General features: G+C 50.4%; 2 protein-coding genes across 3 annotated transcripts in view; one reads left to right on the forward strand and one right to left on the reverse strand.

Moving 5' to 3' along the window:
* The window catches only part of LOC125528906 (uncharacterized), a 49,493-nt gene extending 25,134 nt beyond the window's left edge, over nucleotides 1–24,359 (reverse strand). Inside the window, exons 1-3 of one of the 2 annotated variants that reach the window (XM_087547008.1) lie at nucleotides 23,986–24,359; nucleotides 11,909–12,026; nucleotides 9,800–9,896 (exon numbers count right to left, since the gene is read on the reverse strand). In XM_087547008.1, coding sequence (XP_087403134.1) covers nucleotides 9,800–9,896; nucleotides 11,909–12,026; nucleotides 23,986–24,104 — 334 coding nt within the window. In that variant the 5' untranslated portion in view covers nucleotides 24,105–24,359. Of the gene's footprint in view, nucleotides 1–5,005; nucleotides 9,739–9,799; nucleotides 9,897–11,908; nucleotides 12,027–23,985 lie in introns of those variants that run through there. The other variant, XM_087547009.1, reaches the window with a different exon arrangement.
* LOC125546808 (Myb/SANT-like DNA-binding domain protein) lies at nucleotides 19,973–23,174 on the forward strand. The gene is made up of 3 exons (XM_087545755.1): nucleotides 19,973–21,410; nucleotides 21,510–21,639; nucleotides 21,931–23,174. Exons 1-3 carry the CDS (start codon nucleotides 21,096–21,098, stop codon nucleotides 22,509–22,511), a joined length of 1,026 nt encoding a protein of 341 aa, XP_087401881.1. The 5' UTR covers nucleotides 19,973–21,095; the 3' UTR covers nucleotides 22,512–23,174.

Below are 24,359 nucleotides of genomic sequence, written 5' to 3' on the forward strand. Positions count from 1 at the left end.
AGTGATTCTTCGTATGATCGAGTCACTCTATCTTGGTCGAGTGGAATTGGGGTATCCAAGTGGAATAGTTGGTCGAGTGGCTTGCACTCCAAGGTGATTTCAATCGGTATCTTCTGTTGTACTTCAAATGTCTGACTCTAGGGCAATGTCCTTGGGTAGGGCGTCTAGGTCAGGCCTATGACCCTACCCTAAGTACATGGCATCGTCAGAGGTGCCTGTTAAAGACGGAGCACAAAAAAGGTTTGGTGCAGCGGCAAACGAAAGGTCGAGTGACACGCCCCCTGTTACCTTATATGACAATCCATAGTTACCGGATTCGGGGTTCACTCCATTCACGATTCGGGTTCGAGATTCGCGATTCGGTAGTGCCTAAGAATCAAGTTCAGTGGGGGGTATACAGCTCTAGTTCATGAATCGGGTGACCGGTTCGTGAATTCGATGATACCGATTCATGATTAAGAGCACTCCAATTCGTGAATAGTATTTTCACAAAGAACAAAAGGAAGTTTTGCAAAAAAAAAGAAAGTTGAATAGTTAAAGACCAGATAATGGACTTGGAAAATGACATTGCATTGTTGACTCTTCGCCCATAGAAAGCTCTTAATGAGTGCTCTAATCAATGGCACAAATATCAAAATCTGATTAGAAGATGAATGGAGAGAAAGTTCCCACCATAGATTTCGCTTGGAGGACGTACTGGTTAGTCTCATTCAAACCAGATTCATTCTTCTAAAAAAATCCAAACTAGACTCATTGTCTTCTGCAGGAAGCCCGAGCTATTCCCCAACTCCACCCCGTGTGTTCTCCAAATCCAGAGCTCCTAAATCCGGATAGCCAGCAGAGTAGAGAGACACAACGCCTTACCAATGATGGAGGTGATGAGCGCGCAAAAAAGAAGGTGTTGCTCGACGGAAGTGATGCGAAAGATGAACATTCACTTTAATGCGTAAACTTGAAAAATACGCCGAACTAATTCTAAAACATGGCACGGAGGGGGAAATGGTGGAGGCCGCGTTCTTCTTCAATGACCGTAAAATGGTGGACTCCTCCAAGCTTCGGGCCACCGTTCGCGTCTTCTTCAACGACCTAGGCTACGACCACAAGATCGCACCCGAGCCGCCCAACCATGTGGGATGCCCTCGTTATTTGGATGATGGCCACTACGGGGGCGGCACAGGAGGGTATGATGACTATCACGGCCAGCACCACCACCACTCGCACCACTCCAACTTGGACGACAATGAGACCTCAAACCGCAGCTGCTCCCCCTCACACAAGCCTTCGGATCCGGCCTTGGGCCGTGGTGGCACGGTGGTTAGGCAGACCCCTGATGCGCTGCCAGTCCACCCACCCGTCTCCAGTCACATCCGCCGATCCAATGGACCCAGTGCTCTCCCCGGCCAGCGGTGGTTCCCCGTTGCTCTCGGCGAAGGAGTGGCACATCCAGTGTCAGACTGCTCGTCACTCCGGCCTCCTCCTTGCGCTCCCCTCCTCCTTGCGCTCCCCTCCCGAGGCTCTCACCATCAACGTCTCCACCGCCACTGAAGACCCCGCCACCCGGCCCACCTTGGTGGCCCCTCCTCCCGACCTGGCGGCCACCCACCCCTAGCTCAATGCAGCGCTGCCATCTCCGGTTGTGCCTTCTCCCATGGAGCAACTAGGGCAAGAGCCGCCTCCCTCGGCTGTGCATCCGACCAAAGAGCAGCCCGGGCAGGCTCCCCTCTGTTGCGCCTCCTGCACGCCGCCTCTCCTGGGCACTCTGTGCCTTCCACCCCCTCGGGTGTTGGGGCCTGCACCTTGCGTCGCCCAGGCTTTGACCGCGGCAGCCCCGGGCACCCCGACGACCGCAGGCCTCAGTGGTGACCACTCCAATGGCCTCCCACCCCCACCCACCGTGGACCGCGGCCTACTCCAGGCGGGCCAAGCCTGTGTCGACTCCGGTGACGGCCTATAGTCGCAGCTCTCGTCTTGACGCGGCCAGACCGATGGACAGCCCCGAGCGGGCAGAGATCCGGGCGGCGTTTCGAAACCTCAAGTCAGGTACTACAAACATTCTTGCTAGTTCTTCCAATTGCTCATTCTCTACTCTAGAATCGGCTCCACTTGGTCATCTGGCTAAGGTCGCGGCAAACTCGGCGATCGTCTTTAGGGGGGAATTAGGTCGCTCCTTAGTTCAGATTGAGGCGATTCACGCTCGCAAGATCCTAGATGGGAGGTTGACCGAGACTCACGCCCGCCTTCACGTCGGTGGATTGGGGTCAGGTTCACCTAGACCAATAGACAGATTGATACGACGCAGCCTGTTCTTGACCGCATCTTTGTGTCGCCGGAATGGGAGCTCCGCTGCCCCCTTGCTTCTCTCTGTGCCATCACCAGGATCGGGTCTAACCACGTCTTTCTGCTCCTCTTCGGAAAACGACCGGCCTTCGCAACCTACACAGTTCCGCTTCGAGACCTTCTAGCTTAATCAACGAGGGTTCGTCAAGGCCGTCTGCGGTCGGTGGATTGCTGCTCGTGCGACCCCTCACCGTTCCCTCTCGGCGGTTGACTTTTGGCACTTCTACGCTAAGCATGCTTGCCAGTTCATGAAGAGCTAAGGGGCTAACTTGGGCCGGAATCTGATGGAGCGTAAGAAAGCGCTCCTTGCCTCCATCCAGGCATTAGACCTCCGGGCTGACTCCTCGGGCCTGTCTCCCGACAAGTGGATGGTTTGAGGGCCAACTCACGATCATCTATACCGACGAGGAGGCTTACTGGCGCCAAGGTACCCAGGCGGTGGGACCTCCAGGGCGACCCTAAAACAACATACTTCCAACTTTCCAAGCAATTGCCAACGGTCAGAGGCGTCGCAACACCATCCCCCTCCTTTAGGACGGTGATAACCTCCTCCAACGGTCGTCTGACATTCGCGCCCACGTCGATTGATTCTACAAAGCCCTCTTCTCCCACTCCCCTAGGGGAGGAGTGGCCCTTGCTCCTAATACTTGGACGGGCCACCAGCTTGTTTAGACGGTGGATAACGCGGCCCTCACGGGCCCTTTTGCCGAGGAGGTCCTGGCGGCCATTAATGCCATGAATCCGGCATTCCGCCTCGGGGCCCGATGGTCTCCCGATGAAGTTCTTCCAGTCCTTCTGGAGTGTCACCAAGCCAGAAGTTATGGCACTATTTGAGGAGTTCTATGTGGGATCCATAGACCTTACCCGGCTTAATTACGAGATTATCACTCTAATCCCCAATGTGCCCGGGGCCTCGGACATCCGCCAATTTCACCAGATCACGGTGATAAATGTGATCTTCCACAGTCTGGCAAAGGGGTACGACTATAGGGTGACCCATCACAACCAATCGGCCTTCATCCAAGACCGATACATCTTGGATGGGGTCTTGGTTTTCCATGAGGTCCGTGCTAGACAACAGAAGGCGATCTTCCGAAAGATCGACATCCATAAAGCCAATGACACGGTCCATTGGTCCTTCATTCGGGAAGTTTTGCTTCGTAAAGGCTTCGACGATCGCTGGGTCACCAGAGTTATGCAGATGGTGTCCAGCGGACGTACCGCGATTAACATTAACAGGGAGATTGGTTGCTTCTCTCCCCACCCCTTGTGGATTAGACAAGGTGACCCGTTCTCCCCCTTTTTGTTCAACATGGTGGTCGATGCCCTCGCAGCCATCCTAGACAAAGCCAAAGCCGTGGGCCATATCCGTGGCGTGGTCCCTCATCTTGTGGGAGGGGGTTGGGGTCTCCTACAATACGCTGACGACACCATTATTATGGTAGATGGCTCCACAGCCGACATCACAAATCTGAAATTTCTCCTTCTGTGCTTTCAATAGATGTCGAGCCTCAAGGTCAACTTCGAAAAGAGCAAAGTAATGATATTGGGCTACTCGCCTGCCGAGCGCTAGAGTATTGCTAACCGCCTGACGCAGTGGCTTTGGCGGATTGTGAAAGGGGAGGGTGGTCTTTGGCTTGACATCATCCGAAACAAATACATTCGGGGCCAACCGCTCACCTTCTGCCAGCGAGCTGGCGGCTCACAATTCTAGCAGTCCATTATACAACTCCTTTCGGTCCTTCGCATCGGGACCACCATCGCGGTGAGGTCCCACGCATCAACCCTACTCTGGTTCGACCGGTCGGCGGGGGATCGCCCATTCGCTGCCAGATTCCCAAATTTGTTGTCCATTGCGGTGGACCCTAGGATCTCTGTTGAGGTGGCCCTTATTGACTTGGGGTGCCTCGTGTTTCGGAGGCCATTTGGGCCTTTGGAACTTGCCGCCTGGCACGAGCTCCTTGAGAGTATCTCCCTCCAGTCCCAGACGTGGATCAAACACACGGCCGCATCTCCTGGCGCCTGGAGACGTCTGGCCGCTTCTCCACCAAATTGCTCTATTAGGCCGTTGCATCTCCTGGCCCAGAGCCCCTAGCTCTTGTCTGGGCAATTTGACTCCCACTGAAGATTTGGACCTTCCTTTGGCAATGGATTTGGGGACGGGTACCTTCAAGGGTGGAGGTACTCAACAGAAACGTCCCTGGGGACAGGATCTGCCCGCTATGCGGGACGGAGGACTCGAATCACACCTTCTTCACATGCATGTCCGCGCAATTCTTCTGGAGCTGCTTCCGCTAGGTGGTCGGCGGTCGTTGGTGCAACACCAACCAATTTCCCCAACCTATTCGAGGAACTCCAAACCTCCACCCTGCGTTTCCGCCACATTAGGTGGACAGCTATTGGGGTTCTTGCGTGGACGCTATGCAGGGCCGGCCCTATGTTTGGGAGGGCCTTTGGCGAACTCGACGACGTGGGCCCCTAATACTATACGTATGTGTGTTTCTGCACATTATATAAGCATGTAGGGTATGTCTAACTTCATTTGCAAAATATTAAGAGTAATTTTTCAGCCATACATGATGAAGAAAAATAGTACATACAATTAGAAACACCTTAACAATTCTATACCATGTATACTAAAAGTGCTGACGGATGAACCATTGCATACCTTTGAAAAACTGAGAGGACGGTGATCAATGAACTCTTAGCTTCACGGACGGACGGACGGCAAGATCAAGACGGGTCAACGACGGCACGGTGCAAGAGAGCAAAAATCGGGAGCGAAGCCAGGGCCGGCAGCCGGCAGGCTGTAGCGGCAGCAGCTAGCAGGGCGCTGAGCGGCAGCAAGCGGCAAGAAACTAGAGCGACGGTTGAGTCTCAAGCGACGAACACAAAGACGATGAGGCAGTGATCGCGATGTGTTTTTTCTATTCTTTGATTGAAAGTAGCGATCCCTACGGATGAATGGATGTGCGAGAAGTGATGCGACGCTTGACCTTTTCCTCGCTAGCGATCAGCCGCCAAGTCCATCACGCATTCACGCTGCTCCTTCTACTTTTTTTACTGGGCTATACATATACATGCATCACCAATCATGGGCCCCCTACCAGACCTGGGCCCTAGGCGGTCGCCCCATCTGCCATACCCAGGGCCGGCCCTGACGCTATGGACGGTCCGAAATAGGCTTGTGATTCAACGTGCGCCTCTTCGACGTGCTACTGACGCGATTTTCAAAATGGGTGGCTATTTGCAGCTCTGGCGGCTGCTTAGCCACCCGCAGGATCGGGACACCATCGACATCTTCATTGCAGATCTTCGTCCGTTGCCTTTCCGCTTGGCTCATCCACTTCCCCCACCACCTCCGGATCTGGATTGGGTATTGGGTGCCGCTCTGGACCTTTTGGGGCGCCCCCTTGGCCACTGCTTCCTTTTTCTTTCGTTTAGGGCTTGTTGAGTTGTGACCTCAGCAGAACCCTGTTGTGCGATGTTTGTGTGCTACATGTGTGTGTGGTGTGAACTTATCTGTTGTATCTTTCTCGCTCTGGTGTTTGCTTTATATATAAAGCGGCGTGATGCGGAAAAGCAGGGCGCTGCTGAACGAAGTCAAGCCGTCAAACTCTATATCTTCGTCGTTGTCGCGCCAGGTCTTGACAGTCGTCGTCGTTCTCCCGCCACCCCGTCCTGGTCACCGTCGTTGTGCCGTGCATCACTACCATGCATGCACCGCGTCGAGGTCGCTGCTCCTTGGCCACCAAGTTTGTGCCGCAATTGCATATTCACTGGCCAGCAGTAGAAGGGTCGAGCAGCTACACACATGCCCGCACCAGGTTAGCCAACGATTCCATATTTTTGGTTCATTTTGGGTTCGACGAATTGGGCGCTGATTCAATAGTGATCTGAGCAAATATGAACCCCGTTCTAAATCGATCCATCGGAATCGGCACTCAAAGGCTGTTTTAGCGAATCCGATAACTACGTGACAACCGGAGGTCCAAGACGTATGCGGCGTTGGTACCGCCTTTCCCGCGGCGAGTAATCCCCAAAGGCAAAGGAAGGCATGCACTATCAAGACAAAAGGAGAATGGGAGGCAACCGCTCTGTTTTCCACACCAAACCGCTCTGTGGCGCTTGTTATTCTTGTTTCGCCGAGGCTTCTCGTTCCCATCGCGTGCTTCGGAGGTGCTTGGGTCTCCACTGCGGTTACTCTTCCGAGCTAGCCAGTTGTCTTCGGCTACGCAGAATCAAGGCATTAAGTGTGAGGGCCGCCGTAGACCGAGGCTTTTCCTGTCTGAGCTCTCTAGCGAGCCATTCATTGCGGATGTTGTGCTTAAAAGCGGCGATTGCCTCGTCGGCCATGTAGTCCACTATCTGATTTTTCTTTGTCAAGAACCGATTCCAGAATTTTCTGGCCGACTCCTCTGGCTTCTATGTGATATGGCCGAGGTCATCGGCATCCAGGGGTCGGGCGTAAGTGCCCTGGAAATTTACTTAGTAAGCATCCTCAAGGTCCCCCCCAGTTGCCGATGAATCTTTAGGCAGGCTATTAAGCCAATGCCAAGCCGATCCCTTGAGTTTCAAGGGTAGCTACTTTATGGCGTGGAGATCATCGCCTCAGGCCATGTGGATATGCATGAGGAAATCCTCGATCCACATAGCGGGGTCCGTAGTTCCTTCATACTACTCAATGTTATGGGTTTAAACCCTAACGAAAACTGGTGCCACATAACCTCATCGGTAAAGCACATAGGGTGGGCAGCTCCTTGGACCCTGGCTGTAGCATGACGCGCATCGGACACGGTAACGTGTCGGTCACGCGTGTAGTTTCGTACATAACCATGCTTGGCGAGCCAAGCCAGATAGCCCGCCTGTCCAGCAGGCTGGCGTTCCCTGGATTTGTAAATTGATCAAGATGGAGGCTTTGTCCTTAATGGTGGCCTCTCTCGTAGATTTTTTTTCTTGCGGGGCTGAGTTGGATTTACTCCTCCTCGGCACCCGGTTGTCTCGAAGACTTCCTCATTCCTGCCGGTAGGCCAATCTCGGCCGAGAGGAGGGCGATCGGGCACTTCGGCCCAGTCGCGCTTTGATAGCACGCTGCCATCGGCCTCCCCATCGAGCTCCGGCAGCAGGTTCCTTTTGGGGTATAACCAATTAGCGAAGGCATGTCTATCCTCGAGTTCTTGTTCAACCCTCAGGAGCTCAATCCATCGATCATTGAGCTGATCCTGATCGGTTCTGAGTTGCTGGGATTTTTTCTTGTAGCTCTTGGTCGTGCTGGTCAGGCGCTTGCAGAGTGTCTCTGGCCGAGGCTCCTTGAAGGTAGGCAGCGGCGGCATGTCGTCTTCCTCCTCGGGAAGATAGGCAGCGGCGGCAGCTGGGTCACCGTCGTCTCCCTTGATAGCGTCGTCACTGTGCTTGTTCGCGCCGAGGTCGTCGCCGGCATGCGGGTCGTTGTTGCAGTCATGAGCGGTGCCGCCGTTGGTCTTGTCACCACCACTTCTGCCCCCATTACTTGCGTCGTTGTTGCCTGTGCCACCATTACGGCGGCCTCATCAGCGGCATTTGGGTGGTTTACCGCTTCCTCCCCCGTCTTTAAGGGTGTCCACCATGTAGACATCATAGGTGGAGGTAGCCGACCATGCACCGGTGACTGCCTCCTCGGAGGTGCTTGCTAAAACATCGTTTAAGTCCTCGACGGTAGCGACTAGATGGGTAGAGGGTGGACCAAAAATTCCGACCTCTCCAACCTTCTCCCAGATCTGATCGTAGATCGAGGCATGATCGTATGAGATAGTAAGGTCCTGAATCCGATCTAACATCTCGTTCAGAAGGGTGATGTCAGCCTCGCCCATCTCCTAAAAGTAGGCGGGGATCAACTGAAGTTTGCCAGAGGTGCCACTGGATGCGGCCTCGGCAGTTGCGTCGGTAAGATCTGACGTCTGACTCGACGGGGTAGTACTCGGATGCAAGCTAGAGGCTAGACCCGAGGTTTGGGCGGTTCCGAGGCCCTGCTGCGAGATTGAATCTGGTGCTAGGACGATGGCGTCAGTGAGATCTCCAATCTGGTCTGGCACCCAGCCCGAAACGGTTAGCTCGCCATGGGAGTCACGGCATACTCTAGATTGCGAAACCTGATGGTCTGGCCTGGGGTGAGATTCTCGACCTAGCCGAGGTGGCCAGTTGAGTCGGCGTGCAGCACAATGCTGCCGAAGGCAAAAGGTTGTCCGAGGAAGGTCTTCCCGCAGCCAATGTTGTCGTCATCGCGCCTTTGTGACCACACAGTGGGACCTGCATAGGCCAGCAATGTTGGAGCTAAATACGGCAGATCTCGGGTAGGGGTCCCGAGCTGGTGATCTCGGCTAGATGGTAACAGGAAGTAGGAGAGGCGGTGTTTACCCAAGTTCGAGCCCTCTCGAAGAGGTAAAACCCTACGTCCTGCTTGTATTGTATTGACTGTGGATGGGGTATAAAGTACAGGTTGATCTACCTCGAGATCGTATGAATGAGTCTAAAAGTCTTACCTCTATGGACTAAACCCCTCGGCTTATATAGGGGCCGAGGATACCTAGGGTTACACGTGGTCGGTTGCATCTAGAGATAAACATGTCGAATATTTGAATATGCCTTGAAGCGTGCGCCAAGTCTTCGAAAGATTCAATCTTGAGTATGCCGAGGGTCATGGCCCATTCTTCGGTTGTCGGTGGGCCTCAGCCCGACCCATGAATGGTAGGCCGACGTTGTGAGTACCCCCTAATCCAGGACACCATCAGACGGGGCTCCGAGTGCCCAGCATAGTCCACAGCCCCACTCGCGAGCCTGAACAGCAGGAGCACCACAGCTCCACAAGCAACAATCTTGCAGCCGCCCGCGTCCACCAGGCCATGCTAGGTTAGGTATGTTGGCTAACAAGAGGGGGGAGAGCTATTGCTTGCTACCAAGAGCATGGAGTGAAGCCAAGTCGTTGCGAACGCACAACCCAAGCGCAACTACCGTGAGCACCAGCGCACAGCCGAGATCCATGTAGGGAGGCGCCCGAGAGCGGATGACAGGGGAGGAGAGTTCAACAGCCATTGGCAACCGGCATGTTGTACACTAGGACGTATGTGAAATTTACAAAAAGACTGAAGAGCCATATTTTTCTTCTACTATCATTAGTGAGCATGCTCCAAGTGCATGAGACGCCCATGATAAAGCAAGAGGTGGAAAACCAAAAAAAAAATTGTGGGGGTTGAGGGGTGGGGGGTGAAGGCTGGCACACACCTATCATTACATTTCCCTGTTCTACAAAACTGAACAGATGAAAAACAATTGAATCAACCTGGGATACCAGCAGATTTCAAAGGATGCCTCCATTATTACTTTATAAATGTGGAAATTTTCCAGCAGAAAATAATTAAACTGATCTGTAGGACTGCAGCACAAGATAGAATTCTTTGAAAGAATCTTGCTGTTAACAACAGATTACCGTTCTTCATAGTTTCGAACAGGATGTCACAGTAATATCTGAATGGTGAGATCCTCAATACTCGGCATATATAGTCTGCAAGATGGTATGGGTATAACTGCAAAACATTATGTATGAAGTGAGATATTTGAGCTTTTCAGGTGAACTATTTACCATAGGAGAGCCATTCTTTGTAACAAGCTGGGTTGGATTAGACTGGTTTCTGTGACATAAACAAAAATGACAGTTCCATGCAAGACGTAATTCCAAGTGCTGTTTCATCTTTCCAAGATAAGAGAATGTTGAATCATACCATATACCCAACAACCATCAGAACACATCAACAAAAGAGCAACATGAGCTTGCAGAAGCAATTACAGAAAAATAATAGAAACTGTAACTGGCAAGATACAGTATGAAAACAAGGTATCTAAAATCAAAGAGTAAATTCCACATTTTACCCGTTTGATGTTTACCTCATTTAAAGTTCTCTGCCACATTTTACCCCAAAGCTGTTACATTGTGTCAAGTTCAACCCAGTATAATAATTTGCGCCAATTTGGAGAGGCTAGGTCCACTTGTCAGGCTGACATGGCTGGTGACTAGCATTCCAACTAGGAAGCGTAAACCAGTTGGGAGTGTACTACCTACCCACACAACCTGACCGCCTAACCAGCAACCCCGCCCATGTGGAGTAACCAGCGAGTGCTGCCGGCGAGCTTTATCGCGCGTCGCCGCTCCTCCTTGCCGCTGTTTGCTCATCTCTAGCCCACCATGTAGTCTCACAGAGTGAATCTGGCTTGACCACACCACCAAACAGGTGCAGTCTACTGGGCTAAGGTGAGTCTGCGGATTATGCTGGTGGGCAAGAAAGCAGGTCTGGTCGTGCGGATAGGGAAGACGCACCGAGCTGGTTTGCGCTTTGGAGTTGGGATCCAATTCACTAGCCATGTCATCCAGACATGTGGGCCTAACTCGTCAAAATCAGAGAAAATTCATTAAATTGAAAAAACTTGACACGACGTAACAGCTACGGGTCAAATGTGGCAGCAAAATCCAAATGGGGTAAACACTTTACTGTCCTAATTTAGGTCACAAACTTAATAGTGTGCGCAGGACAGGTCAAGGTGACACCTGGGATAATCTCACTTGCCCAGGGGCCGATGTATCACATTCTATGTGTGGGTCTCTTGGAATATTGCAAAACACCCCACTGAACCTAGCCATAGCATTTTCTTCCTCCACTCTGTTCACCTTTATGTTAATTCTTGTGATTTGTCTTCTCTGACAAAGTGAACATGGAGACAAACAGGCTGGCCAGAGAGATAGAGAACATTCTGCTGCTGCGGCCAAGAATCGGCAGCTGGTGGAGGTTAGATTGCTTTGTTCTCCCAAAAAGAGAACATATTTATGGGGACAATGCAAAACTGACTCATTGCCGCCCTATATCTGCAACCTCGGCTACACGACACCATGACATGTTGATAGGCACGCACGACGCAGTGCAATGCAAGTGATTAGGTGCTGCCTTGTTCGGCATGATCTCGTGTATTATTCCAACCTCTCGCGTCACACTGTTAGACTTGGTGTGAGAAAAGGCATCAAATGAAGTTGGTGATGCATGCGTCTCGCAGTTGATGAACAAAAAGGCAGCCACCTTTGACGATTGTCCACCACCATCAGTACTCAACCGGTAAACTGTCTGGGGAAGATTGACGGTGCAGAAGATGAGAAGTTCGAGAAAAGGTGCAGCGATCAGGAGGGGGCAGTAGGGAAAAAGATAGTGTGGCATGTCCAGCGGGTGGTGATTTTAAATTTCAGGAGGCCTGAGGCCTGAGCTTGGCACTTGACACTCAGGGTGGCACCTAATTGATCAGGACTGCACACAATGATCAAGTTATGGGACCAAAATGAAGACTTGTGAAGTTCTGTGACTTGGTTGCACCTAACACAAAAGATGTTGTATTCGCACTGTATTTTACTCATAACAGGTTGAAAAAAGGGTATAGTAATGCGCTAGTGAATGTTTATCAAGAGAGGATTGAAATTTTCCCTCAACAAGTGCCCAATCTTATGCAAAAAAAATATTCTAAAATGTTATCAGGAAAATGGGAGGTATTAGAAACGTACTGCAAGATTGCGCCGGAGATAGCGCATCATTTCTTCATAGTATTCCCCTTCCCTGTAAACTCGACGGGCAAAGCAGGTATTCCATTGTAATCGTTTTCGGATGCAATAATCCACAATCCTGCCACAAAAATTAACAACACAAGATTACTCCTGAAAATTTAACTCTATCAAGAACAGGAATCAAAATACGAAGTACTACAAGGGAGTTCTTTGGGAAGGCCTCTTATGAAGGAACCTACAATGATATTTGTAAGACACGAAGTATTGGTACAAAGGTACCTTATTAGAACACCAACCCTTAACTAGAAGGCTCCCAACTTTACACCCACTCCACAAACATCAATATTTTTGTGTGCCAAGTCATGAAGAATGGATTGCACTCCAGCCTCCAAAACCAGCGTACCTCCGCTGACCATGAAGAGTTGTTTGATTTGTCTTTGTTGTTGCAGGATTGTCATCTCTCGGATGCCCCGCCACAACAGCGTATACCTGAGGTAACGCAGGTTCTGAACCCGTCACACCCGCCTGACGAGAACAGGCACAAGCGCCCCTGGATGCCGAAAATGGAGTTCCCCAGATTTGAGGGAGAAGGGTTTCGTATTTGGTCACGCATATTTCTTTTGTACCAAATTCCAGAGGTGCTCAAATTGATGTCTGCATCTCTGCACTTGCATGGTAATGCAGCACAATGGTTTCAGGCGTCCCCTCAGTTCGGTGCTGCTATTTTACAGAAATTTTATATGAATGTGCACAGAACTTGTATGCGAGATTTGCTTGTGCTGAAGCAACAGGGATCAGTGGGGTATTGTATTCAGTTTAACCAATTGGTGTACCAGGTTAGACTGTACGAGGGTGTAGTTAGTGAGACTATGTTAGTCACTCATTTCATTCTGGACCTGGAAGAAGAAATTAGACATGCAGTTGAGCTCCAGTGCAGTGGAGCGAAGGAGGAGGCTCGGCTGCTGTTGTATTTATAGGAGGAGGGTTAGGCGCGGCTGTGAGTGTTTGTGTTTTGCACGAAAGTCATGACGACGTATTGCTGGGCTATTGAAATCAATCATGCATGAGTCACAATCGGACACGGCTGATAAGGAAAACCAGATCTTTGAATTTTTCTGGTACTTATCGTGACGGACGAAAGTATTGAAACAGGAAACAGATATCAAGAATATGTTCCCTTCTTTGACACAAAGGTACGTGAGACCAGTAGGTTTGTGCATACCACTTGAGGTTGCGTCCTGGGTTCAAATCCTAGAGACAGGCATTTATTTTTCTAAGCCGGATTGCCGCCACACTGGCAAGCTGACGCAGAGACCCAACGTGGCCCATTAACAGAGTGCGCAAGCAGCGCAGCATGGAGGGTTGGCCCATGTTTTTCTAAACAGCTATTGTCGCTGCACTAGCGGACAGGCCGACGCAAAGGGCCAACATGGCCCATTAACAAAGTGCGCAAGCCAGTGACCAGAGCAGCGTGGAGGAGGCGGGTAGCCGGCCCAAGGGCGGTGTGCGATGTTGAAGTGTATATGTAGATTGCCTAGCCCTTTCCATCAGTTCGGACTTTTGGTTGCGTTGACTAGTGCATGAAGCTTAACATGGTATCAGGGCTTTAAGGTCTTGAGTTCAAGTCCTGGCTTTCATAATTTATCCAAAAACTGTTGATGCCTCCCTCTGTGATCACGTACAGGCCTCTTGAGCTATACCTCTGAGTCTATTCACGTGTTGACTTCGCGCGTCACACGTGAGAGAGGGCGTTGAAGAGTACATGTAGATTGCCTAGCCCTTTCCATCAATACGACATGGAGCAGTAGAAGCAGTTTTCAAGAAAAACGGTCAGAAAAAATCATCAAAACATGAAACGATGGAGGTGAGGTGGGAGATGGAGTGCCAAGGAACAAAAGAAACATAAGATAGCAGTCTACATATTCTTGCATGATCTTATAACAATAAAATGGTAAATAGATCATGGTGATGCATATAACATATTTATGCCCCATTACAACACATGGACAATATTTTTTTCCTTTATCTCTCCGGCGCAACATAACTCTTATGGGCCAAAGACACAGGGGCAGTCCAAGCCAAAAAGGGAGGAAGAGAAAAAAGTAAAGGCATGTCTCATCCTATTACTCATTGCCTAGTCCACATGATCTTTTATGATTACAAATAAATTTTATCGCCATGTAGTACAAAACAATTGTCTTAATATTGTGGGTACCGCGTATGCTAGATTTTCAACGCAGATGGCGAGGTAATAAAGCTTTCATTTTCTAAAAAGAATGAATATGTATGCTAGAACCTCGTCTTTCTTCGACATTTTGATGAACTTATGAGTTTTTTTCCGGAACACGCATGAGAATTGTGCGTTCATAAATTAAGAGAGAAAGCAAGTTTAAGAATTACAAGAGGCCGGCCCTTAGGCTAGCCGAAACCCTTGTCCACCATCCACCACACACACCTAAGACAGACTACTCTCAGTCGCCCACAGCTTCACGAATTACCTGCCTCTTCTGCTGCGCAAACTACCACACTTTCCACTCATCAGCGATGTGAGCCGTTATTCGACTGGTGGTCAAGGAGATTTTGTCAAAAACACTCCTGTTCCTTTCCTTCTAGATGGAGTTCAGCACTAGGATGATGTAAGAGTTCAGCTCCTTCCTTGCCACCACCGTGGTGTTACTAGTCGTTGTCCACCAGTCCACCACCACGTCCTGCTGGGATGGGGTGAAGCTTTCCCAGCCCTTAACCCTCAACGCCTCGAACCACACCGTGCGCGCCAGAGAGCATTGCACAAGCAAATGATCAAGAGTTTCAGGCTCTTGCTGACACACCAGGCAGCTCGGCTGGTGTGGTAGGCCCCTTGCGGCAAGGCGATCAGAGGTCCAGCCCCTGTTCTTGACGACCAACCAAGCGAAGAAGTTCAATTGCGGCTGCGCCCAAGAGTTCCAAACTTCATTTGCTACAGGTATCTCAGTTAAGCCAAAGAAGAAAGCACGGTAGGCAGTCCTTGCCGAGTAGCACGGTAGGCAGTCCTCCCTCTGCACGCTACCCCACGACCTGCAGAATTAATGATCATGGCAATTGTAAATTGCCCCACAAGCCATTGATCATCACCCTCATGGGTGCCGACATCGAAGAGATCCAATATCTCCACCTCACACCAAAACCGCTGCGGTCGAGCACCTCCAGGAGAAACGGCCAAGCAAGCGAGTCGAATGCCTTTGCCACGTCCAGTTTGAGAAACAACGACAGCACCTGCTTCCTGTGTAAAACCTTAACCGTCTGATGGACCAAGGTGAAGTTGTCCTGAATACTTCTTCCTGAAGTAAATGCACTCTGATTGCGCCCCACTAGACTGCCCAACTTTTTTGCAAGAAGGACCGCAAGAATCTTTGCGATGATCTTTGCAAAACTATGAAGAAGGCTTATGAGCTGGTAATCGCCAATGTCCACCGCATCCTCCTTCTTTGGTAGCAGGATGATTAGGGCTTCGTTAAGCAATCCAAAGCTGCGGTTATCCCCATGAAAGAACTGTTGCACTGCGGCCAGCACCTCCGCCTTGATGATATCCCACATTACTTGGTAAAATTGTGTCGTAAACCCATCTGGCCCAGGGGCCTTGTCGGCCGGCAACGATTTGATGGCCTTCCAAACCTCCTTCGCCGTGACAGGTTCGTCAAGCTCCGCGAGCTCCTCGTGAGATAGATCTAACTCCGCCAAGTTAACTGTGTGCTCCCTCTCGGCCGTGCTTCCCAACAGCTGCACGAAGTGGCTGAAGGCGAGCTCTTGCATGCCCTCTTGATCGATGCATTGTACCGCCCCCTTCCTCAACTTAAACTGATGTTACGCCGCTGACGCTTTGCCGCATTTGCATGAAAGAACGTTGTGTTCTCATCCCACTCGGAAAGGCAAGTGATACGCGAATTCTGACACGCAATGGTTCACTGCAGGAGGCCAGACCCAGGCATTTCCGCTTGAGATCTGCCCGAAGCCATCTTTTGCTGGGTATTGAGCGCTCTGTAACCTTGGGATTCATTTTAACAGTTAAGATTTACTAACATCAACGAGCTGTGGATCTAGGAAATTAATCATGTTGCATACTTATGGGAATGAGTTAATTCTATTTTTCCTACTTGTACACATATTCTAGCACGTGCGCACGTTATTAGACTTACTTGGAAACAAATCTAGCACATGGATTTCACTTCCTTTTGCATATACTCTCTCCGTTCCTTTATATAAGGTGTATTTGTTTTTTCAAAAGTCAAACGAGTGCATGTTTGACTAAGTTTTTAGAAAAATTATATCAATATCCACAATATGAAATTTATATACTTGATGCATCATGAAAAGTAGTTTCACATTTTATCTATTAGGTATTGCAGATATTGTTGTTTTATTCCATAATCTTGGTCAAACATTGAAATGGTTGAGTTGCACAGAAATCAATACACCTTATATTCTGGAACAGAGCGACAACAGACCTCTACATACAGAACATAACAGTTGCATTGGTGTCATGGCTAGCTCGTTCTACAAACAATTGGTTGGTCCTAGGTTCAAATCACAAGAAACATTAGAGTTGCATGTTGTATGCTCTTTAAAGAAACCGAATATCATGTGCTTCACAGACTTCGGGGGAACTTGACAGGCTTGGTTCACTTTCACCCAATCTACCTATACCAAACAAAAAGCTTTCACAAGCTTATGCGAGAGGTAACAAGTGAGTCCATCTTTCACCTATGATCTACTCTAAACCCAAGCCCTGCAATGTTCCAAACTGAGACCATCACATGCCACTCCGAAGCCTCCTACCTGAATGCAGCTAGTAACGGGAACGTCAACCGCCGCATGATGGGTCGCTTTCGACGCGTGCTCAACGACCTAGCGCTCAAAGAAGTGTACCTCAGCGGGAGACGCTACACTTGGTCGAATGAGCAGTCGCCCCCAACCCTTGTCCACCTCGACCGGGTGCTTTGCACCACGGACTGGGAGGAGCTTCATAGCGCGTGCCTCCTACGCTGCCTCGCCTCTGTCATCTCCGACAACAGCCCCCCTGCTTCTGGACTGCTCTCCGATAGCGCCTCCACACCGGCGCTTCCATTCGAGGATTTCTGGATTCGCCTCGACGGATTCCACGACGTCGTCGCGGCCGCATGGCACTCCGTCCACGTGACAGACCCATTCCGGCGATTCATGTTGCGCATGCACGCCACCACGCGCCAGCTCACTAGCTGGAGTTCGCGGACCGTGGGCAATGTGCGCCTCAGGCTGGCGATCTCCCGCGAGCTTCTCCTCAGGCTTGACACCGCTTTGGAGAGTAGTGCTTTGTCCCCGCACGAAGACTGGCTGCGTCGCCAGATCAAGGCCTCCTACCTAGGCCTTGCTTCCCTGGAGCGATTCATCGCTCGCCAACGCGCCCGCCTTGCGAACCTCAAAGACGGCGATGCCAACACATCCTTCTACCACCGGCAATGCTCATATAGGCGGCAGAAGAACACGGTGCACAGCCTGATGGTTGACGAGGAAATCATCATGGACCAGGGAGACATGGCCGCGTAGCTTACGCGCACTTTGACGCTCTGCTTGGCACCGCCGCGCCCCGGGAGTGCACTCTGGACCTCCCCGCCCTCATCACGCCTGCCAGCCTCGACGACCTCGATGCACCTTTTAACGCCGAGGAGATTTGGCAGGCCATCAAGCGCTTGCCCGCGCGCAAAGCACCCGGCCCCGACGGCTTCACCGCTGACTTCCTGCGCGCATGTTGGCCCATCGTCAAGCAGGACCTCATTGACGTGTTCTAGCAGCTCTACGCGCTCCGGGGCCGTGGTTTCAGCTGCCTTAACCAAGCGCAAAGCACCCGGCCCCGACGGCTTCACCGCTGACTTCCTGCGCGCATGTTGGCCCATCGTCAAGCAGGACCTCATTGACGTGTTCTAGCAGCTCTACGCGCTCCGGGCCGTGGTTTCAGCTGCCTTAACCAAGCGCTCCTCACGCTGCTGCCCAAGCGCGCGGACGCTCGCTGTCTCGGAGACTACAGGCCGATAAGCCTCATCCACCTCGTCGCCAAGATCTTTGCGAAGGTCCTCTCGCTGCGTCTCGCGCCCAAGCTCAATGCCCTCGTCAGCGCGAATCAGAACGCGTTCATCCCTAGACGCTCGCTGCATGACAACTTCGTCCTCGTCCGGCAATCCGCACGCCTCCTCCATCAGCTCAAGGCCCCCCACTTGTTGTTGAAGCTCGACTTGGCACGGGCCTTCGACTCGATCAGCTGGCTGTTCCTCTTCGAGGTATTGCGCCAATACGGATTCGGTAACCGCTTCCTAGACTGGCTGGCCATTCTGCTTTCGTCGGCCAGCACCAAGGTGCTCCTGAACGGCAAGCCCGGCCCAACCATTTGGCATCGCTGCGGGTTTCGACAGGGTGATCCCCTCTCGCCCTAGCTATTTGTCCTCGCGGTCGACACGCTTAGCCGTCTCCTTCACCGAGCCACCGAGACGGGCATCTTGCAGCAGCTTCACCCGCGGCGCCCGATCCCGGCCGTCTCGCTATATGCAAACGATGTGATCCTATTTTGCCACCCCACCCAGGGCGACACCATGGCTGTGAAAGGAGTCCTGCAGCTCTTCGGACGCGCGTCGGGCCTCCAGGTGAACTTCCTGAAGAGCTCTGCCACACTCATCTGCTGCGACGCCGACGACGTGGCACCCACCATCGACGCACTTGGCTGCCCCATCGTGGACCTGCCTATCACATATCTTGGCATCCCGCTCACGATCAAGCCCCCATCCGCTGCCCTGCTCCAACCCGTGGTTAACAAAACTGCTGGCATGCTGCCTACCTGGAAGGCGCGCCTCATGAACAAGGCTGGCCGCCTTGCTTTTGTCAAGGCCGTGCTCAGCGCCATCCCCATCCACCAGCTGCTGGCGCTAGCACCACCGAAGCGGATCATCAAGGCTCTGGAGAAGATTCAGAGGGGATTCCTTTGGGCCGGGCGGGCCGAAGCCAACGGCGGCCACTGCCATGTCAACTGGCGGCACGTCGCACGGCCGATCTCGCTTGGAGGACTTGGTGTCCACGACCTCAAGCGCACAAGCCTCGCCCTCTGCACACGTTGGCTATGGCTAAGCCGCACCGACAGCGCCAGGGCTTGGAGTGGTCTTGACCTGCAGTTCTCCGCCGACGAGCGTGCCTTTTTCTTTGCCTCGACCACCATGCAGATAGGCAACGGTCAGCTCGCCTTGTTCTGGGAGGACCGCTGGATTGACGGACGCTCCGTCAGCGAGATCACGCCAGCGTTATACTCTTGCATCCCCAAGAGACGCCGCAAGTTGCGGACGGTGGCGGATGGCCTTCAGGCCAACAGTTGGGCGCGCGACATACAGGGCACCATTGGGATTCAAGAGATCGGCGAGTACCTGCAACTCTGGCACATGATTGAGCACACAACGCTCTCCGCCAAGCCAGATCATCTACTCTGGAAGTGGAGCTCCAAAGGCACCTACACCGCGCAGTCCGCCTACCTTGCCACGTTCCACGGATCCACCGCATGTGATGCTTGGAAGCTCACTTGGAAATGTTGGGCGCCGCCCCGGGTACGCTTCTTCCATTGGCTCGCCCACTTAGACCGGTGTTGGACCGCCGACCGCCTCGCCCGTCGCGGCTTGCAGCACCCCGCGTGCTGCCCACTCTGTGACCAGGCGCCGGAGACCCTCCAGCAGCTCCTCCTCGCTTGCCCGTTCTCCCGGCAGGTTTGGTATGAAATCCTGAGCTGGCTAAGGATTCCCTGCAACCCGCCTGATGGCAAGCCATCAACCAACACCTGGTGGCTCTCCGTGCGGCAGCACACGCCCAAGCCTATGCGCAAGGGCCTCGCCTCGGCGACACTACTCATTCCTTGGATGTTGTGGAAGCATCGGAACGACTGCGTCTTTGACAGAGTCAGCCCTTCTATAGCTACGCTACTGGATAAAATCAAGGAGGAGGCGACCCTTTGGGCCAGAGCCGGCGCGTTGGGCCTGCGTGCCCTCATCCCCCAGACCTAGGATGTACATTAATTGCACCACCCTCACTCTGTATAATTGCCTCCTAGGAGGATGTAACTGAAACCCCTTCCTTTTCAATGCAATGAAACGCAAATCTTCTGCGCTTTCTCGAAAGAAAAAAGGATGAGAGCTAGGGAAGTGCCAGGTATATAGCTGAACCTGTGTCGAATTGTCTCTACTAATTAATTGTAGTCGCTTTTTGAACTCAAATGCAACCACCACGGATTGCAGGTTGCAGCAGAGCTAAACCATGGAGAGTTATGAGAGGAAGCTGTGTTCGGTACGGCTCCTGCTCTCAGATTCTGTACGGGAATCAAGGGAGCAGAGCCGAACACCCGGGCTCCGAGAAAATACGATTCGCGGATCGGCAAGGAGCGGAGCAGAAAATACACTAGCGCGGAGGAGCGACCAACAGGTCGATTTTATTTTTGTGGAATCCAAAAGGCACAGAGTAGTTAAGAGATATTACCCACCATTGCCATTACTAACCCCTAAAATCTCATACCGCTTTGCTTAATCTGTTCCATCTCCCTTGTTTCTCCCGTATGAGGAATAGAGAGAGGCAACCAGCGGCAGCCACGGCTGACACTGAGGCCGTGACCGACGGCAGCCACGGCCATCACTGGAGACCGACGAAGGCGACCTGCTACACCGCTAACTCACTTCTTCCATTTATCCTGTTAAGGTATGGTTCCCATCCCCAAACCCTAGGTTGTAGATTGGTTCATGTTCACCTGTCCCCATTGCTTGTATCAAGATTTTCCCATCCCCTCTCTAATTTCAACACGACATGTGCCAAGATTGATTGAGGAACTCGGTTTCATAGAAAATCATGTATATTCAAGATAGATTTCAGATTGGCTGTAGATAACTAGTACGAAGTGCAGATGTACGCCTCTCACTAGCTGATTACTGAATGTGAGTGTGTTCTGTTCCTTTTATATATATGCTGCCAATGAGTCGCTTCCCTAAATAATAGATTAGACGTACTATCAGATTTCTTAGTAGTAGTACTAGCTAATTTATTTATTGTGAGGTACTTATGCCTTCATATATATTAGTAATAATACTAGAAGACTTGTTCCGTGCATCTCCAACTTCATTTAATTTTTATTAGCAGCTGGTACCGTTGCTTACATGGATTTATGCCGAACACAGTAGCAATGGAAGCAACTGCTGAGTGGAATGAAGAACACACTCGCTTGGTTTGTGAGTTGTTCAAGGAACAAGTTGAGGCTGGAAATCGCCCAAATACACATATGAATAATACTGGGTATATGACAGTGATTGATAAATTCTACCAGAAGACTGGAATACAGTACAACAAAAGACAGTTTAAGAACAAATTGGATAAACTAAAAAGTGTGTACTACATTTGGAAGAGTTTGAAAAAGGAGACAGGTATGGGCTGGGATTCTGTGAAGCAAACGGTTACAGCTTCTGCGGAGCGTCGGAAAAATCTTTAAAAAGTGAGGTACTAGTCGTTTTCTATTTTCTGCACATACAAAACATGCTTCACCATCCGTGGATGTCTAACGTTTAGTACTTGGCGTTGACAGAAATACCAAGGTTGTGGTAGGTTTCAGAAGGCGGGACTTCAAAATGAGGACCTTTTGGCCAAGATCTTTGAAGACTTGCGCAACACTGGTGAAGACCATTGGTCTCCTGCTAATGGTAGCTTGCCCCAAAGTCCTTAGAATGTTGATGCTGAAGACCACAGAGATGAGAACGAGGACAAAGAAAGTGAGGACGAAGATGAGTCGCCAATTATTAATAATCTCTACTCTTATAAAAAAACGAGTTGGTGATGATGGTGTGCCTGCCATCTTGCAATATAGACCGTCCGATCTATATTTGACGGATAGAAAGCAAACTATGGCAATTTTGCAAAAAGATATCCACACCTCTCTCCACATTTGCAGATAAGGCCTTCCCTCGTTCATCCTTATCTCCCACAACCTCATTGTTGAGCAATTAAAAAAGGAAGCCTCTGGAACAATTTGGCATGGTGGCCGTTGCCGGCGTCGTCCATCCCCATGCCTCCGCTCAGTCCGACCACCAATCACCACCACACCCTACTCCTCACCTTATCTCTCCTCTTTCTCGAGATATCATTAGTTTTTACACATGGGATTACTCCCGCATGGGTCAATCACAACAGGTGTTTTATAAAAAAATGCATCTTGATGTTCCGTGCAATGCGCGGGCATCTTGCTAGTAAAGGAAAAAGAGCAGGTGGTCCTATAGACGGAAAAGGGAAAAAGTCAAGGAGTGGTTCTGTGATCATGCAAGACCATTTGAACGAAATTGTTGAGCTGAGCAAGAAGTCGCAAGCAACCATTGAATCCATTGCTCAGAAGAGGGAGGATGCCTCAGTTTGTACCATCAAAGATGCCATGACTCTGGTTACAGAATGTGGTGGTGTCATTGGCACTAATGAGCGCTTCATTGCTTCTGAAATTTTTGTAAAGGAGCAAAGAGAAATGTTTATGACCATACCTGATGCTCGTGCACGATTTGACTGGCTTAAAAGGAAATATAATGCCAAGTATGGCAAATAGATTATAATATTTTGGTTGTAATTGTTAAGGCATTCCTATAAGTAATATGCCCTCAACACGCCTATCTTTCAAGTTGCATTTAGTAATTTATTTGGCTTGTAAGACCCTGTCCGGTTTGTCACAAATTATCTATATGAATACAGTCATTTGAATCTTATTCCTATTTATGTATGTCATTATTGCCATCGACTCGTTTCTCATTGTGAATTGTCTCATGTATGTTATATGCATAGATGTCCTCAAGCGAAAGTGATAGTGGAGGGAGTAATTACTCAAATGAAGAGTGTGACGAAGATGTACAGCTGATCAACTTACATGAAATGATGATAAGCAATCTTGCTTCTGCTGTAACTGTTGTTGAAAAGTACCACATGGCCTACTTGGATAAGAATGAACCTAGGACTTCAATTCTCAGTGGAATGGGCTGGGTGAAAGAAACCTTGCGCGCTCCAGGGGAGAGCCACCGCATGTTTCGTATGAATTCTACAATGTTTCACAATCTGCATGATCTTTTGGTGAGTACGTATGGTCTGAAATCAACTACGCATATGAGTACTTTTGAAGCTCTACCACTCTTCTTGTACATCTGTGGTGGATATCACTCAAATCGGGGAGCGCAAAATCGATTTAAGCATTCCAGTGGCACAATCAGTAGAAAGTTTGATCTTGTTCTGCACAGCTTGGTAAAGATGTCTAAAGATTTTGTGCGACCAAAAGATCCAAACTTCTCTACGGAGCATGGTATGACTGATAAGCATTTTCGTAGATTTGATTGGAGTCCTAACTATGTTCCGACAATACCAACGAGGTATAGGAAATATATTATTTCTCAAGATGCATCAGACTCATCAACATCAAGCACGAGTGATAGGTCAATGGATAAGTTCCGTGACGACCTTGCAAAGGCAGTTGCTGAATCTACAAGCTAGATGTTGTGAATATTTTCTATGTCATATTATTTTTTGTTCCGAGACAACTATGGGTAGAACATTTTATTTCATCTATTTAGATTGATCATGTTCATTATATACACTTGGAGAAGTTGCTACACATATAACATATATTGTTATATACATACACCACTCTGTTATTGTGTGATAATCATGGGACCACTTGTAGCACACACATGTGATGGTTACAATTGCAATCAACGTAAGATGATGCTTCAGATAAGCTCAAACTGAATTGTTAACTAACGCTCCATACAATATTCCTATTCCTATATAATATGTTAATGTTCACAACATGTCATGGTATGCCGGACGTATATGCAGAGGGGTGACAAAAGTATCACAATCAAAGGCAGTATGGTCTATTTATTCCTAAACCCACAAATCAGTGTTTTAGGAGCCAACTGATAGCCAACACTTTTGTAAAGCTGATCCAGATCCTCATGGGAGTGGATTCTCGGAGGATCAGGAGCAGGGAGCTGTAAAATGAGGATCTGGGGCTCTAACGAACAGGCTCTAAATACCTGCGGTGCCACTCGTCCTTGGTGTGGAGAGTGGACTGGAGACGCTTGGGGAGGGACTCCCACGGGCACTCCTCCCGGATCGCTTTCACTACCATCTGCTCCTCGACCGCCGCCGACATCGGGTCTCCGCCGCGCGATGGCTTGGTGAGCGGGTGTGGTGGATCTGACCACGCGCTAGCGAGATCAGACCAAGATCTCGCCGTGTGGGGTGAGAAGGGGGCTAGGGAGCTTGCGATGCCTAAGCCGGTGCGTGCTTCCCGCGGTGATGCGTCGCTGTGCTGGGGGTGGGGAGTAGTAGGAGAACCGTGGAGAGAGGGGGGACTTCCCCTGTCCAGCTAAACCGCAGACGAATCTTTGAAACTTGCCGACTACCA

The sequence above is a fragment of the Triticum urartu genome, chromosome 3A (genome assembly GCF_056163025.1).
Source record: "Triticum urartu cultivar PI428250 chromosome 3A, HENAU_Tu73, whole genome shotgun sequence".
NCBI classification, from domain to species: Eukaryota; Viridiplantae; Streptophyta; class Magnoliopsida; order Poales; family Poaceae; genus Triticum; species Triticum urartu.